Source organism: Osmerus eperlanus, chromosome 19, assembly GCF_963692335.1.
Source record: "Osmerus eperlanus chromosome 19, fOsmEpe2.1, whole genome shotgun sequence".
Classification (NCBI taxonomy): domain Eukaryota; kingdom Metazoa; phylum Chordata; class Actinopteri; order Osmeriformes; family Osmeridae; genus Osmerus; species Osmerus eperlanus.
Window position 1 is genome coordinate 5976246 of NC_085036.1, and position 15186 is coordinate 5991431.

The 15186-nt window shown below is 49.2% G+C and overlaps 1 protein-coding gene across 1 annotated transcript in view; it reads right to left on the reverse strand.

The window, feature by feature from the left end:
* Nucleotides 1–610: 610 nt before the first annotated feature.
* cadm2a (cell adhesion molecule 2a) overlaps nt 611–15186 on the reverse strand; it is a 115450-nt gene continuing 100874 nt past the window's right edge. The window contains exons 6-10 of the mRNA XM_062486239.1: nt 5487–5648; nt 5208–5298; nt 4896–5074; nt 1170–1458; nt 611–638 (exon numbers count right to left, since the gene is read on the reverse strand). Of these exons, the coding sequence (XP_062342223.1) occupies nt 611–638; nt 1170–1458; nt 4896–5074; nt 5208–5298; nt 5487–5648 (749 nt within the window). The remainder of the gene's footprint in view (nt 639–1169; nt 1459–4895; nt 5075–5207; nt 5299–5486; nt 5649–15186) is intronic.

Here is a 15186-nt window from a genome sequence, read left to right on the forward strand (position 1 = left end):
TCTCTATGCCTGTCTGTCCCTCAGGACACGGCACAAGTGTGACAGAGGAGAAAGGAGAACTGGAGGAAGAGTAGGAGGTAAAGGCATAACTCTTGACTCCGGACATGCTGTAGCATATGTTTACCGTGGAGCCAAGCCCCACCTCATCGGTGGAACCCCACCCCCAAAAAAACGGAAAGAACTTGATTAAAAAAGAGAAAATGGATTTGAAGCGGTCTTACGGCGTTATTTGCTCGGGGTGAGGGTGGAGGAAGGACCTGTGGAAGGTAATAAATGAGACTGTGTGAAATGAGAGTATTCCGAGCGAGCAGGGAGGGTGTACGAGAACCTGTGTCCCTGAAACCTCCAGTCAACAGGGCAGATAGACAAACACGCATCCGAACAGGACGGGGGAAAAGAAGAGAGGGATGAAGGAACCGACAGGACATCACAAAGCTCTGATCCCTCGGGGGGAATCTCCCAAGAGACGTGGAGGGAAGGAGAGAAGGATGAATGAAGGGGAGTGAAAAAAGGGAACTCTTTTGTGCAGAGAAAAATATCTGAGGACCAGGAAGTTGGTGTTCAGGTAAACAGACACTGGGACAGGCATGGCGGACAGCTGAAAGATCAGTTAATCGCCAGTGGAAGGGTGGAAGAGACTGAGGTAACACACACGAACAGGACAACATGACTCTGCAAGAATCAGGAAGTAGGTGTTTGGGCGAAACTGACAGGAGGTGGAGTAGGAGTGTTAAAAAGAGGGCAAGCTGGATGGAGAGACAGATGGAGAGAGAGACAGAGAGAGAGAAAGAGAGATGGAGAGTGAGAATGAGAGAGAGAGAGAGCCGTCCTCTGCAAAATCTCGGTGGGGAGCACAGGCACACTTGGAGGGGAAGGGCAAGGGAAGGAGCGATAATGAAATGAGAGAGAAGTGAGAAGAGAAGCCGGGCCGAGGGGCTGAGGGTGGAGGGAATAATAGGCGTGAGGCAGGGGAGAGGTAATACGGGGGTATGGGAGATCCATGACGTTGGGGAGAAACGCAAAAAGATGGACAAATTGAAAGAGGAGGCAGATTGTGGATGAGGTAGGAATTACAGAAAAGTGGGGACGGATGACAGAGAGACAGACAGAGAGAGAGAGACAGAGGGAGAGACAGAGAGACAGAGAGAGAGAGACAGAGACAGAGAGACAAATAGGCGTGTATCCAGAGGAGCACTGCCATGGACGGTGTGAGCGAGAAGGAGGAGAGAGGGAGGACCAGGCCTGCGGTGGACGGAGGAGACAGGAGATGGGGAAGGGTGTGTGTGAGGAGAGAGGTGTGCACTGGTGTGGGTATGAGGGGGGGGGAGGGGGGGGGTACTGTACCTCTCTCGTCGGTGATCGTGCGTTCTGAGGCGTGGCTGTCTAAGAGGACGGCGGTGTCTGGAGGGGTGGGATGGGGGGGAGGAGTGGTGGGTGGAGGCGGGGTGGTGGGGACGTCTAGGGAATGGGACGCAGACGATACACATACACACAAAGAAACAAAAACAAACATATGAACGGATGGACAGATGGAGAGACAGACAAAACAACGATGAAGAAAAATAAACTAAATCAACATGATATATATATATATTTGTATAATTATAGGCTATATAAATAAGAGGATGAAAAACTCAAATTATTGATTAAAACATGAGAAACTAAATTGTGTGAAGCATACATACATACAGACACTACCAATAAAACAGTTCATAACAGAAAACAACAAATGAACTACGACCTGAACATTGACACGGGCCACAGTTTCAAATGCCTTGGACGTGTGCACAACATCGTTTAAGACAATCCTTTACCATTCTATTCTTGTCGAATCCTGGATACCAGAGTTTGAAAGTTAACTCACAGGGCTCCTGCTTGAGGCTGTTAGAATACTAACAGGGACAGAGGGGTCAAAGGTCATGCCAGTCAGGTTTTGAAGGCAAGACACATCACCAGGAAGTGGAGCTCCATATGATTTATTCATTGGTTGGGAACACAAAACAAAATGGAAGCTGAGATTTCAAAGCTTTGTCTGCCCTATCCCTTTGTTGTGGTATTAGCATATTAGCATATCGGGTGTAAGCATAGTGCTACCAACCATGGTGCTTTAACGAGGTTAGGATGATAAGAGCTAAGCATAAGATTCAACTTTATCCAGTGCCTATTACCGTGATTAATGTTCAGAGATGAAGTTAGCATTTAACCATCAAGGCTGTTTTGCACAGAGCCCAGTTTAGATAAAGGCTAAGGAGAGGCAAGTCGGCATGCCTTGATAAGGCCAGTCCATAACAAGCTGCACACTGATGACCTCACACAGCCAGTGAAGTGGATAACATTGACAGGGTAGTGGAATTCAACAATACTAATTTAAAATATCCAGATAAACCCCTTGCTTCACAGCAAAATATTTCTCATTTATTGACATAATTATAAATTATAGAATCTTTCATTGGTTATCCCTGGCAGCTTCTACCTGAATTTACTATCCACTATCAACCGCTCTGAATAACTATTGCGTAATTACTTAAAATGTGAAAATCTACCTACTATTATAATTCCATGTTCTCAAGTGTAATTGACTTTTGACTTTAAAATGGAACACTACGTTCATTTTATTTTATTTTATCCTAGGTAATATTTCCCACTTTTGCCCATTAAAGCATCTTGTTAAATATAGAACTGAAATATTGTGTGACAAAGTTAATGGGGTTGCAGCAGAACCTTGCCTTTTACCTTAATGTCTGCCTCCTTATTACAGAGAGAGCTGGAGGCTTTTAATTGGCCAAGGCACTACTTCTGAGGCCCCAGCATCCTCAGCGCCCGGGTGACATTTCAGCCTCGGCGTGAATCACCGAGCAGCTAAGTGCTCGTCTGGAGAAGAGCATGAACAGGGAGGGGAAGAAAACGAGTATGTTTTCGGCAAACCATCAAAAAGACATTTTCAGGAATGATGGCGACCATTGCGAAGAGCTAAAAGGTGTGTTAATCGCCGATGAAGGGTAGGGAGGACCTGTGTGCCATTTCAAAAGAACGGGTAATGAATACGGACAAGACGCCGTGACTGCGATTCCCAATTACCTTCTCGAGTTGTGGAGGAAGTTGTCTGCTTTATAGCATCAACATCATTAAGTGTTTCGGTTACTCTTATTGTTACACTGAGCTGGCATTTGAGTGTATGTTGAAGGGGGAGGAACTACTTTATGCACGTCACATAGACAGGCCTAATTTAATCTGCTCAAGACCTTCAAGGAGGAGAAAGAGGAATATAGAAAAAAATGGTGAATGTTTAATACGCCTGAGTATCTAACTGAAGGTTTTATGAGTCTAGACCAGCAAAAAAAATATTTCAAGTCATGAAGAGTTATGTGCCCAAATCTCTGCAACTTTCAAAACTCTTTTGAGATCAACAAAGAGCAAAGACGTTTGGATTGTTTTGTTAAGGGCTAGAACTGAGGTATCGTAGGAATCAGCATTCAATGAATCCCCTTAGGCTCACTTCAAGAGACTAACATAAAAGACAGAACAACTTTTTCCAAATGGCCTCATCATCATTCTGGATATTCTGCGTTTGGTTTGTTTACACTTTTCCACTTTCTACGTTTCTCATTTCATCCCCTTTAGGTACTTCATAGTCGTCTTCCAACTGTTATAATTGGTGTTTGAATGGACTCCTAACTTCAGCTTCAGGCTTTCATGTCGAATAGTTCCGAAATAATGCAGTTTAATTCAACTTGGGAATCCATATGCACTGACTCCAGCATTAGTTATTTCAGGACACAGTCAAACTCTGGTCCTCACACACACACATGACGATATAAACTCAATTGACTTATCCAAGGGTTAGGGTTAGGGTTAAACCATTTTGTTCCTGGTTGACAATTCTAATATGATTTATTATGAAAAAAGCGAACTCATCTGATTAATTGTACAGACACCAATGGAGCACTCTTTTAAATACTTTGAAGGTATTGACCGGTGTTATTTCCACAGGTCTGTTCTGCTATCTCCTGTTTCTCCTCTTAAAAATTCCCTGTCAAGACTTTGCTGTCTCCAAGGTCTGCTTGGACACTGGGCTATGTTGGTTTGCATTAGGGCTTAAACCATTCAACTAATGGAGCACAGAAAAAAACAGAAACACTCAAAGAAAAGTTCAGCTATCTCTCCTCTTGCAAGCGCCTCTCTTCTTAGGACCTGGTTGGAACTGGCAATCCAAAATGTATTAGTTCATTCAAGCCTGGTATGTTTTCTCAAGGTCTGAATCCACCTACAGATCTACCCTACAGACACAGTAGGAAGAACCAACACTGTAACAAAAGCTCACACCCGCAGGGATATCAGTATCTCACATCAGAAGAGCTGAAACCAAGAAGGCTGATTCTCCAACCACTCTCTTTCTCAAACAGGGAAACTAAAAAGGAGCTCTTTCTTCTCGATCTTTTTGATTATTTCTCTCTCCTCCCCCCGCTCTTCCCACGATAACAGAACCTGTCTTTAAACATGACTGCCTTCTCCCTTCTGTCGCCCCCCCCCCCACCAACCACCCCCCACCTCCCGCCGTCTTCCTAAACCCTTTAGAAAAACAGGGGTGAGGGAAAAGTCTCGCTTCTGCTCTCCGCTCGGAAGCGTTATTACTCCTGACGGATGTCATCGGCGGCAGGAACAGCGGAGAGGAGGAGGGCTCTGGATCCCCCTCACGCGCCTTCTCTTACCTCTCCTCCTCCTCCTCCTCTTCCTCCTCAGGCATTCCCGGGATTCACTTATCTTCCTCCATGACGTTCCTCGCGTTCCCGAACAACGCAGCACTAAAACAATCTTCCTCCGTCGCATATTTCTTTCTCCGGGTCTCTACGTTTCCGTCTGTGTGTGTGTGTGTGTGCGCGTGTCCCGCCGCTCACCGTAGACGTAGAGGATGTATTCGGCGCTGCTGGTGCCCAGGTGGTTTCTGGCTTCGCAGCGGTAGGTGCCGTTGTCCGTCTTGTTGAGGGAGGTGAAGGTGAGCTCGCGTCCCTCCACGATCATGCGCTCCGGGTCGGGCAGCTCGCCCCCGTCCTTGGTCCACATGACGGGGTCCGGCCTGGGGGGGGGGGGGGGGGGGCGGTGGATGGGGTCGGGGTTAGGCGGGTTGACGTCTACAGCTGAGTCCTGTAGCTACCATGATGACGGTGAGGATGATGATGATGATGAGGAGGAGGAGGGGGGACACTCACGAGGGATTGCCTTTGGACACGCACTCCAGCTTCAGATACTGGCCTTCCTGAGGGAAGGTCAGCGAGTGTGTGATCTCCACACGAGGGGCATCTGACAGAGAGAGAGAGAGAGAGAGAGGGAGGGGGGGGGCGGTGAGCCGGCAACATGTCATAAATAATTTCCACAAGAAGAATGTGTGCGCTTGCCGCGGTCTGGGTATATGGCCGTGTGTCTTAAAGCCCGTATGGGAGTTTTCAAGTGTGGGTGTCTGTGTGTGGTGTGCGTGTGTGTGTACTCACAGTGGACCTCCAGGACCTCGGTGGCCTGCTGTGGCGACTGGGTCAGGGCCACGTGGTCCACCTTGCAGGTGTAGGCCACGCCGTCATCGTTCCTGTCAACCCGCAGCTGCAGGGAGTTGCGCACCGTGAAGGTCTTACCGCTGGCATTCACCTCCTTAGCACCTGTACACGCACGCACGCACACACACGTAAACAAAGTCAGCGGCGTGTTCAAATCACTGTGCGAACGCACACACGCCTGTCCTGTCCCCTGACAACAACATCTTCCCCAAAACAACAAGACTGAGAAGCATGCGTTTGTGTGTGTGCGCATGTGTGTGTGTGCATCTGTGAGTGTGTGCCTCTCAGGATATGTCTCTCATATCGATTTTTCTTTCAGTTTTTCACTTCTTACAGCTCGATGGGCACGTCTAAGTTTTCAGAATAGTTTTGAAAGAGAGCAGCGGATTGCTTCGGCCCGTCGCACTCTCTCTTCCTTTCTTTGTCTCTCTCTCACATTCTCCCTTTCTCATTCTCTCTCTGTCTCTTTTTCTCTCTCTCTTTTTCTCTCTATCCCTCCCTCTCTCTTTCTCCCTTTCTTTCTCTCTCTCTCTCTCTCTCTCTCCCTCTATCTCCCTGTCTCTTTTTTCTTTCTCTCTCTCCCTCTCTTCCTTTCTAGCTCTCTCCATCTCTCTCACACTCTCTCTCTCTCTTTCTCTCTCTCTCTCTTTCTCACATTCTCTTTCCCTCTCTCTCTCTCGCTCCCCATGTCTCTCCGTGTCCGGCCTGCATAGACTTATCCAGGCCACTATTGTCTACCTCCCTGCTATCAGCATGACCAGACATGACAGCTTCCACGTGTAACAGGTTGAGCGAGCTGCTTGGTTAGGCGAAGTTGGAGAGAGACGCACATCCTTATCGTCAACAGAGCCGCAGTTCAGGACCGTCAACACAGAACCCAGCCATCGCCAGCATGCGCGTACACATGCGCGGCAGGCTGCCAAACACAGGTGCATGTCGCTGTCATCGAGTGGAACCGAATTTGTATTGTTTGTTTTTCTCCCCCATTTAATTGTTTGTGTCGATTTTTTTTCTCTCCCTTGTCTGGCGGCTCCCTCTTGTTCCTCTCGCCTCCGCCGTAACAAGCTCCGGAAAGCGTTCGTGTGTGAACGCGCTCTCTCTCTCTCCCCCTCCGACTCTGACTGACTGAGTTTGTTTATTTGTTACTATTTGCTCCCCCTCCACCACCCTCCCACCATCCCCCTCTTCCTCCTCTCTTCTCATCTGCTGTCCCGCTGGGATATGGCTCCATGAGCAACATCTATCCATCCATCTATTCATCCATCCATCCCTCTCCCCCTCCCTATCTTTCCATCCACTTCTCTCTCTCTTGCTCTCTCTCTCTCTCTCTCTCTCTCTCTCTCTCTCTCTGTCTCCAGTTTCCTTCTCTAAATAATCTTTTCTGCTCAGTCACTTCCTTCTGTTGATGCGCACAGAGCCCGCCTCCCTCCAGGGAAATGAATGATTGGCAGGTGCGTTGCCTTAGCAACACCTGGACAGAAATAGGGAGGGGCCAGTTCTGGGCCCAAAGACACCTGATGAAGAGAAATGGTCCTCTGGATCTCGAGCTTGCTGTCGCAGTCAGCTGCTTAACTTTCTCCTCCTCACCCCCCTTTTCTTCTCTCTCTCCACCCTGCCCCTGCTGGTGTCACTCTTTAGGGGACATACATATGGCAAGCAGTGTGTCCTGTCAGCGGGTTGCCATGTTCTGAACAGATTGTCTCCCAACCCCCTTTCCGGTGTCTTCCAGTATTTCTTCCCTCATTTCTCCTCTCTTCTTTTGAACTAAGTTGAACAATGAAGGGTATCTTCAGCCCTGACTGTGGCCCCAGGAGCGAAAACAGTCTATTCACCAAGCTTTAGAGTTAAAGCCAACATGTTCAAGGCCAAGAAAGCCATTACGTGGAAATCTCCCCCCTGATGACATTTAATAATGTTTTTTTTGTGCCTCGGCGCTAATTTGAAACAGGGATTACAAGCTAGCTGTGTTTTATGTCTGTAATGTGTTGATTCAACAGAATAGCTCTGTGTGATTGCCTGTAGAGTCTGCATTACTGCTGCTGAGGCAGAAAATGAATGCATTTATTACCAAAGCTATGAGTCAGTCTGTGTGTGTGTGTGTGTGTGTAAGCTTGTTGCCATGCCAGCCGTCTTTTTAATGTGTTTTAACATCAAGTTTTCGAGAGTAAATCCTCAAGTGGACTTTAAAAGGTTTTTAAATCGGAATTACACTGAATAAATGACATTTTTTTCCTGGTTTGTGAAATGTAAACCCCGTGGATGGTGGATTTGATTGTCTAGTCTGGTCCAGTGCTCCAGCGTATCCTCGTAATAGAGTGTGACTGACATTGTGGCGCAGCTGTGAAATTTTGTAGAACATCTTTTGAGGGAAGTCCTTTACAAATCTGGTTCACAGTACAGTGACTGTGCACATTCGCACGCAATGCAGGCGTGCGTGTGTTTGGAAACGGACCTGTGTTCGAGTATTCGGGAGTCGGGACGCACGTCTGCAACGTGGGCGTGTCCGTGTGTGTGGGCGCCTGCGTCGACGGAAAGCCTTAATTTGCCCGCCGATGTCCTATCACAGCAGCACTGCCGAACACCCAGCTGCCACACAAGCTCAGCCTCTGCGATGGACGGGAGTTACCGTGACGCACACGTCAACTGACAAACGCGCGTGCACACAACTTGGCAGACGCTCAGAGAGTCGAAGACAGTCGAGGAGCAGACGGGAGAGCGACCGAGAGGGCAACGGAAGAGAACAAACGAGAAGACGCACGGAAAGAGAGGAGGCGGAGGTACGTAAGGAGCAAGGGGAGGGGCGAGAGGCGCCGCCGTCGAGCGCCTCTCCACGTCGTCAGAGGGGACGACAGGGCTCGAGGGCAGACCCGTGGCGTTCCCGTTCGAGCGCTCTCGAGTCCCCCCCCCCTCCTCCCCTCCTCCCCTCCCCCCAAACAATTTTTTTCCCCCCTTTCCTGTGCCAATGCACACAACATCAAGTACAGAGATCCCGGAGATATCCTCCTCAGACCGCACCCAAAAGCTGGTGATGGTGCTGGGACCATCCTGTCAAGCTCAGGTACAGAGCTCCGGGATTATCTCGCAACCTGTTCGCATGTAAACCCCCCCCCCCCCCCCCCCCCCACCCCACACTCGCACACACACACGTTCACCATACACAAAGTCACACCTGATGTGAAAGACACACTTGCCCCAACACCCAACTGTGTGCAACCTTCACCATCCACCTGTCAGTGCATAATACTCTCCATTGGAGTCTTTGTGCCTGTGTCTGTGTGGAACGGGCGTGTCCATGGTGTGTTAAGCCTCTAGTCTGTAGTCAAGGCCCTCTCCTATACGCTCCTATAGGGAGGGAGGGAGGGAGTCTTTTAGTGGCTCAATGGGGAACCGAGAGTGGGGTGAGAGAGACGGAGAGGGGAAGAGAGGAGTGAAGCCAGGCAGGGGATTGATGACAGAAGGGAGGGAGGATGGATGAGGAGAGAGAGCAAGACAGAGAGAGAGAGAGAGAGAGAGAGAGAGAGAGAGAGAGGGATGAGAGAGAGAGAGAGAGAGAGAGAGAGAGAGAGAGAGAGAGAGAGAGAGAGAGAGAGAGAAGAGAGAGAGAGGAGAGAGAGAGAGAGAGAGAGAGAGAGAGAGAGAGAGAGAGAGAGAGAGAGAGAGAGAGAGAGAGAGAGAGAGAGAGAGAGAGAGAGAGAGAAGGGGGGGAAGCGGGACGGAGAGAGAGGAAGAGAAAGACAGAGACAGAAGGAGGACGTAGACAGAGGGGGAGAGAGAAGGGAAGAGGGGGAGAGAGAGAAAGACCGAGGAGAGTGGGAGAGAGTGACAGACAGAGAGACAGAGGGAGCGGTTGACTGCTGGGTTTGAGTAAACAGCCTCAACAACTGCTATGGAGCTTTCTCTAATCCTGCCAGCGGGGAACTGGAGTCTCAGAGTTCAACGCTCACACGCACACACAGACACAACCCTGTCTCGCTTTGCTTGCCTCAGTCTCTCTCTCACTCTCTTTCTCTCTCTGTGTTAGGCCATGTCCTACCTGTCGATCACAGCTTCCATATGCTAGCTGCTGGAAGTGGAGGTTCATATCCAAGCCCCCCGCTAGCTTGAATTAGTATGAACTAGGAGAAGGCAGGTGTTTCTCTCACACATGCATACACACGCAGGCACACACCCACACACACCGTAAAACCAAACTGCCCCCCCCCCCCACCCCTGTACTCTAATCACTCTTTCTCACTTTCCAACCTGTCATCGACACACACAGGAGGCACAGAGGCGCTGTCTGTCTTATTGTCATCACTACTCAGGTGGTCGTCCCCTGAGTGTGTGTGCCTGTGCTCTCTGTGTGTGTATGCAGGTCTGTGTGTGCTCTCTGTGCGTGTATGCGTGCGCGTGTGTGTGTGTTCTGTGTGCCTGTCTCTGAGTGTGTGGTCTGTGTGTGTGTGTCTGTGTGTGTGTGTGTGGTCGTGGTGGGGAGCTCTACAGAGGTGTCAATGTGGTTTATCAGGCAGGAGGGAAGGGATGTGGAAGGGATGTGTTTTTTTTTGGTATCACATTTGCTCTTTTTTGTAACACATCTTCTCCCATAGAGTTTAATAGCACCTCAGAGACTCTAAGGCGTGCTATCACCATATGCTAAGGGAAAGGAGAGAGAGAGATTTCTCTTACATTTGTTTCTCGGTAATGTGGGGGCCCGAGACACTTGTGTTTGTCCCCGGCTGGAAAACAATTCGATTTGATGGCAGGGAGATTGACTCGTTATATCTCACTCCGATTTAGAAGTGTGCATGTACCGTTCCCTGTAGCCTCGAGCGCTAAGCGGTCAATGGCATGCATCTCGGCGTACGCAGGTAATAATCGTATGCTTGATCAGGGCACCGGCCTTAAAGTAAGCTTATTCACTAATCAGCTGTTAATCTCTACAATGGATATGGACTTAACCACCAACACAGTATGTAAACTGATCCCCAGAGGCTAGGGTTCTATCTTCGGAGCGTGGAAAGCCCTACTGTAAGTGACTCAGACTACTTTGAAAGTGTATGTCTATAAACAGTATTAGCCGTATCAACCCAACTAGCTCAAGGTTTTCACCACAGTAGTGTGTTAGATACGTACAAGGAGAACGATAATAATGAAACAATTCAATACAAAACATACCTTCAGAGCAATTGTTAAAGAAGGTAATCACAATGAAACTAGGCGCCTAACGCACCGGAACTCGTATTGTAAACAAAACTCGACGGGATTGATATAGCTTCGCCATACATACACCCAACCTCGATACTAAAATAGGGGACACTGTCTATATGAAAGAAAGATTGCCTAACGCAATACAATTCAAATTGGATCATCACCGGTTTGCTCAATGGCTGCAGTAGACCAAATGTGACGCCTTTGCAAGACAAAGGGAATATGTAAACACATTTTGGACTACCGCATGCACAAACTCTGTAAACCCTGTAAAATACATTATACAACACTAAAAGTATTACTGGAATGTGATACATAAAATAAGATACAAAACCGTATGAAACATGACGGTTAAATTTGATTCGAACTTTATTTACATGAACACAGCTTTTAATGATAATTTCAGAGTCTTTCCTCGGTTCACCTTCCTCTTCAACTGTCGAGACCACGTCTCCAGTGGGTTGTGCTAGAAGGTGTCACTGTCATTTAACATTTCAGTCCCTTTGGTGAAAATGAATAACTGTCCCAGATGAATGTCCGAGTGACCAGTGACAAAGGGGTTTGATCATTCAGGCCTACAGTAACTGTGTGTGTTAGCAGCACAGCTGTTTCTATATATCATATTTCTGAAAATACAAATCTTCAAACTCATCCAAACTGAGGATGTCTCTCTCCATTTGTGTGTGTGTGTGTGTGCCAGTAAACATTTACTGTGCATATTTTATTCATGCCATGTCACAGTGACCCGCACGAACTATAGCATCTCTCATGGCCTTTCACCAAAGAGGTTGGAGAATGCACACGTATGGCGCGCGTGTGTGTGTACGTGAGTGTCCTTGGAGAACACACACAAGTTTATTCTATGATAACTCACACACACACAATGCAAGAGTGACTGCGTCCCCGCCATACTGACTGTCATATGGTTCATGCGGATCGCTGTGACACGGCATGAATAAAAGATGGCCGTAAATGTTCCCTGGCACACACACACACACGCACGCACACACGTACACACAGGCACTGTCCTATATCCCATTTCTTTCCAGTACAGTGACTGACCATTGACCAAAACCGAGGCTAAAATAGCTGGGACGGACTGTGGAGCAGATGGCCGTTAAATCCTCCATTTACTCCGGCTGAATCCAGGCCTTCCGAGCGACCCCCGTTTAGCCGTACCTGTGCTTCCACCTCAAATATATCACGCTACAGAATTCATTCCACGTCACAAACCCCAGACATACTCCCCCCACCTCTCCTCCTCGCACCGCACCGCCCCGACCACCCTCCAACCGCCCGTTACGCTCTGCGGTGTGTGAACGGCCCCCTCGCACGCCGTGATATTGGTAGAGGTCTCTGTAGGTTACAGTGTGTGTGTGTTTGTGTGGAGGGAAGATACAGTCCATATTACAGGTAGAGGGAACACAATGGATATGAGAGAGAGACAAGGTGGGTGTGAAATATATCTATACGAGAGAGAGAGAGAGAGAGAGAGAGAGAGGAGAGAGAGAGAGAGAGAGAGAAAGAGGAGAGAGAGAGAGAGAGAGAGAGAGAGAGGAGAGAGAGAGAGAGAGAGAGAGGAGAGAGAGAGAGAGAGAGAAGAGAGAGAGAGAGAGAGAGAGAGAGAGAGAGAGAAAGAGAGAGAGAAAGAGAGAAAGAGAGAAAGAGAGGGGAAGAGAGAGAGTGTGTGAGAGAGATGGAGAGGAAGTCAGGATATTGGATTCCGATCCCCACACAGACCCATGGCATTCTATCTACAACCCTAGTCCATCTCTCACGCTCTCTCTCCAGAACCCTCGCACAGAGGATAGAGGTCAGATACTTCACACACATTCCACCCACACACCTACACACACACACATGCACAGACACACTTGCACCGGCTCCATCTCCATGGACCACAATTGAATGGGAGAGATGGAGTGCTCCAGTGAATCTGGTGATAATATAATCTACCATGCTCCCTGAGATCCCTCACCAATGTGTCGCTATTGTCGCTTATTCCCAGCATGCATTGCTACAATCTTATGGCATTTCACACGCCACAGAGCCTACATTCTCGTTCTCTCACACCCCTCCACACCGCCTCCGCCATCCCCGTCTCACTCAACTCAACCCCCACCACCCCCCCCCCACACACACACACACACACTCCCTCCATATCTTCCGTCATTCTGCGACTTCGTGGGACGGAGCATTATTTGCAAGTGCAGGGCGTGGCACGTTGATGATTTGCTTCAGACAAACGTATATATAATAACTCCACCCCTCTCTGCCCCCGACCCCCCACCTCCCTCCTTTGACACACCCACTCCTCAGCCAGAGTCCCCCGGCTGAGTCCATTTCCCTGCTTCTTATGCAGTGTCAAACGCAGAGACTGTGTCTATGGGATGTGTGTGTGGCTGGCGGTGTGTGCTCCGTGCGTGTCCGGCGAGCTGCGTGCACTCCGTGCGTAGCTATGGATACCATCCACGCAGAGAACACACGCGGCGAGCAGGCAGACTCCAAATGAACGCTCGGCTCTCCCCCGGACAGGAAGACTGATGATAGCAGGAAATGACAGAGGCTGGCTGGTAGCTCTGAGGGGCGGAAAGCAATATCCTCAATAGGTGCCTCAAATGTGTGGGTGTGTGTAGTCTTGCCTGTCTCGGTGGGTTGTGTGTGCACTTCATGTATGTGGAGGGATGTGTGGAGCCCACACGCGCATGTGCGCGCGCGCGTGTGTGTCATTTGAGAAGATACAAACGTGGAATCCCAAACAAGATTTAAAAAAATAAGCCTATTCTACACAACCACTGTTAGCTACAGTATAAGGCATGCATTCACTGTGAATTCCCAGTTTGATACTTTGGGGAAACATACCGCCATTTGATCACATTCCGCTTCCTGTGCCAGCAGAGGTTTCAGCTCCTGTTCCTGAGGAAACGGCTTTGACCCTGGAAACACCTCGCGGCGCTGCACTCACTAGCGTGCGGGCTAATTAGCGAGGAGGAGGTGGGAAACGCAAACGCGCGAGACCTCGCTAACAGTCACCCCTCTGCGTTGCTGGTCCTCACACATGACATGGTGACACCCTCACGCCAGTATCCCTACCATATTTAAACAACACGCCTAACGAACGGTACAGACACCTGGGCATATAAATAGGTCCTAGGGCAGACCGCGAAGGATTGAAGTTTAACTTGCCATAAAGTACGAGGTGGGGGCGATGGGGAGGGGGTTACTAATAAGTCAACTATTTATGGTTACGTGACTGTGACAGTGTCACAGTGGTGTGACGAAAGGCTTTGTTCTAGAAAAGTACTTAGTGTTAATGAGAGTGAGGTTAATTCTGCCCTCTCTCCGTCCCCTAACAATCTGGACCTCTGAGTCAATACCTAGGATGTTTGGGATCCATACTGAGTCAGAAGCAGCCAGGAGGGCTAAGTTGGAAGAGGACATGGCTGAATTGAGCTCCGGATGGAGCAATTACAATCACATCTGTCGAGGAGCGTCAGGAGGACGAGAGAGAAAGCCCGCATTGATCTGGAGTTGATCCGTCTTACTCGTCGTGCCTTTGGCATGAACCCCCTGGTGTCTGATAGAAGCGAGAGGGAGACAGGATAGGAGGGACTGGGTGGGGTGAAGAGAAGAGCCCTGGGGTGGGGTGTGGAGGAAAAGAGAGGGGAAGGGTTGGAAGGGGTGGAGAAGAGATTAAAAGAGATGAGAGGAGAGTTCAAGAATGGTCCGCCAAGTAGAATGAAAATTTTCAGTTTACCAGGGGCAGAGGCAGCGTAGGTAGTTACCAGAGACAGAGGCCGCCAGGTAGTTACCAGAGACAGAGGCAGCCAGGTATTTACCAGGTACAGAGGCAGCCAGGTATTACTAGGGACAGAGGCAGCCAGGTAGTTACCCGGTACAAAGGCAGCCAGGTAGTTACCCGGTACAAAGGCAGCCAGGTATTTACCAGGTACAAAGGCAGCCAGGTATTTACCAGGTACAGAGGCAGCCAGGTATTTACCAGGTACAGAGGCAGCCAGGTATTTACCAGGTACAGAGGCAGCCAGGTATTACTAGGGACAGAGGCAGCCAGGTATTTACCAGGGAGGGATCTGAGGCATGCGCCCCCCACATGGGAGCCAGCCCCAGAGAACTGTCCTCAGCTGAGGAGCTCAGTCTGGGAGTTTCTAGAAAGATCCAGCTGGTTCTTAGCCAGTCTGCCTGCCTCTCAGTGGGCCTGCCCATCTGAGACCGCAGGGGTAGTCTCTCCCCCTCCCTTTATCTATCTCTGTCTCTCTCCCTCTCTTTCTCTCTCTCTCCCTGCTAATGAGAACACATCTTATTTTTAGAACAACTGTGTTCTGAGCCTGCCTGGTGGGCTGGCTGACTGGATAGATGGGTGGCTGGCTGGCTGACTGGTTGGCTGACTTATTATGCAGGATACTGTTCCAGAAAATAAATCCTTCTCAGGTTA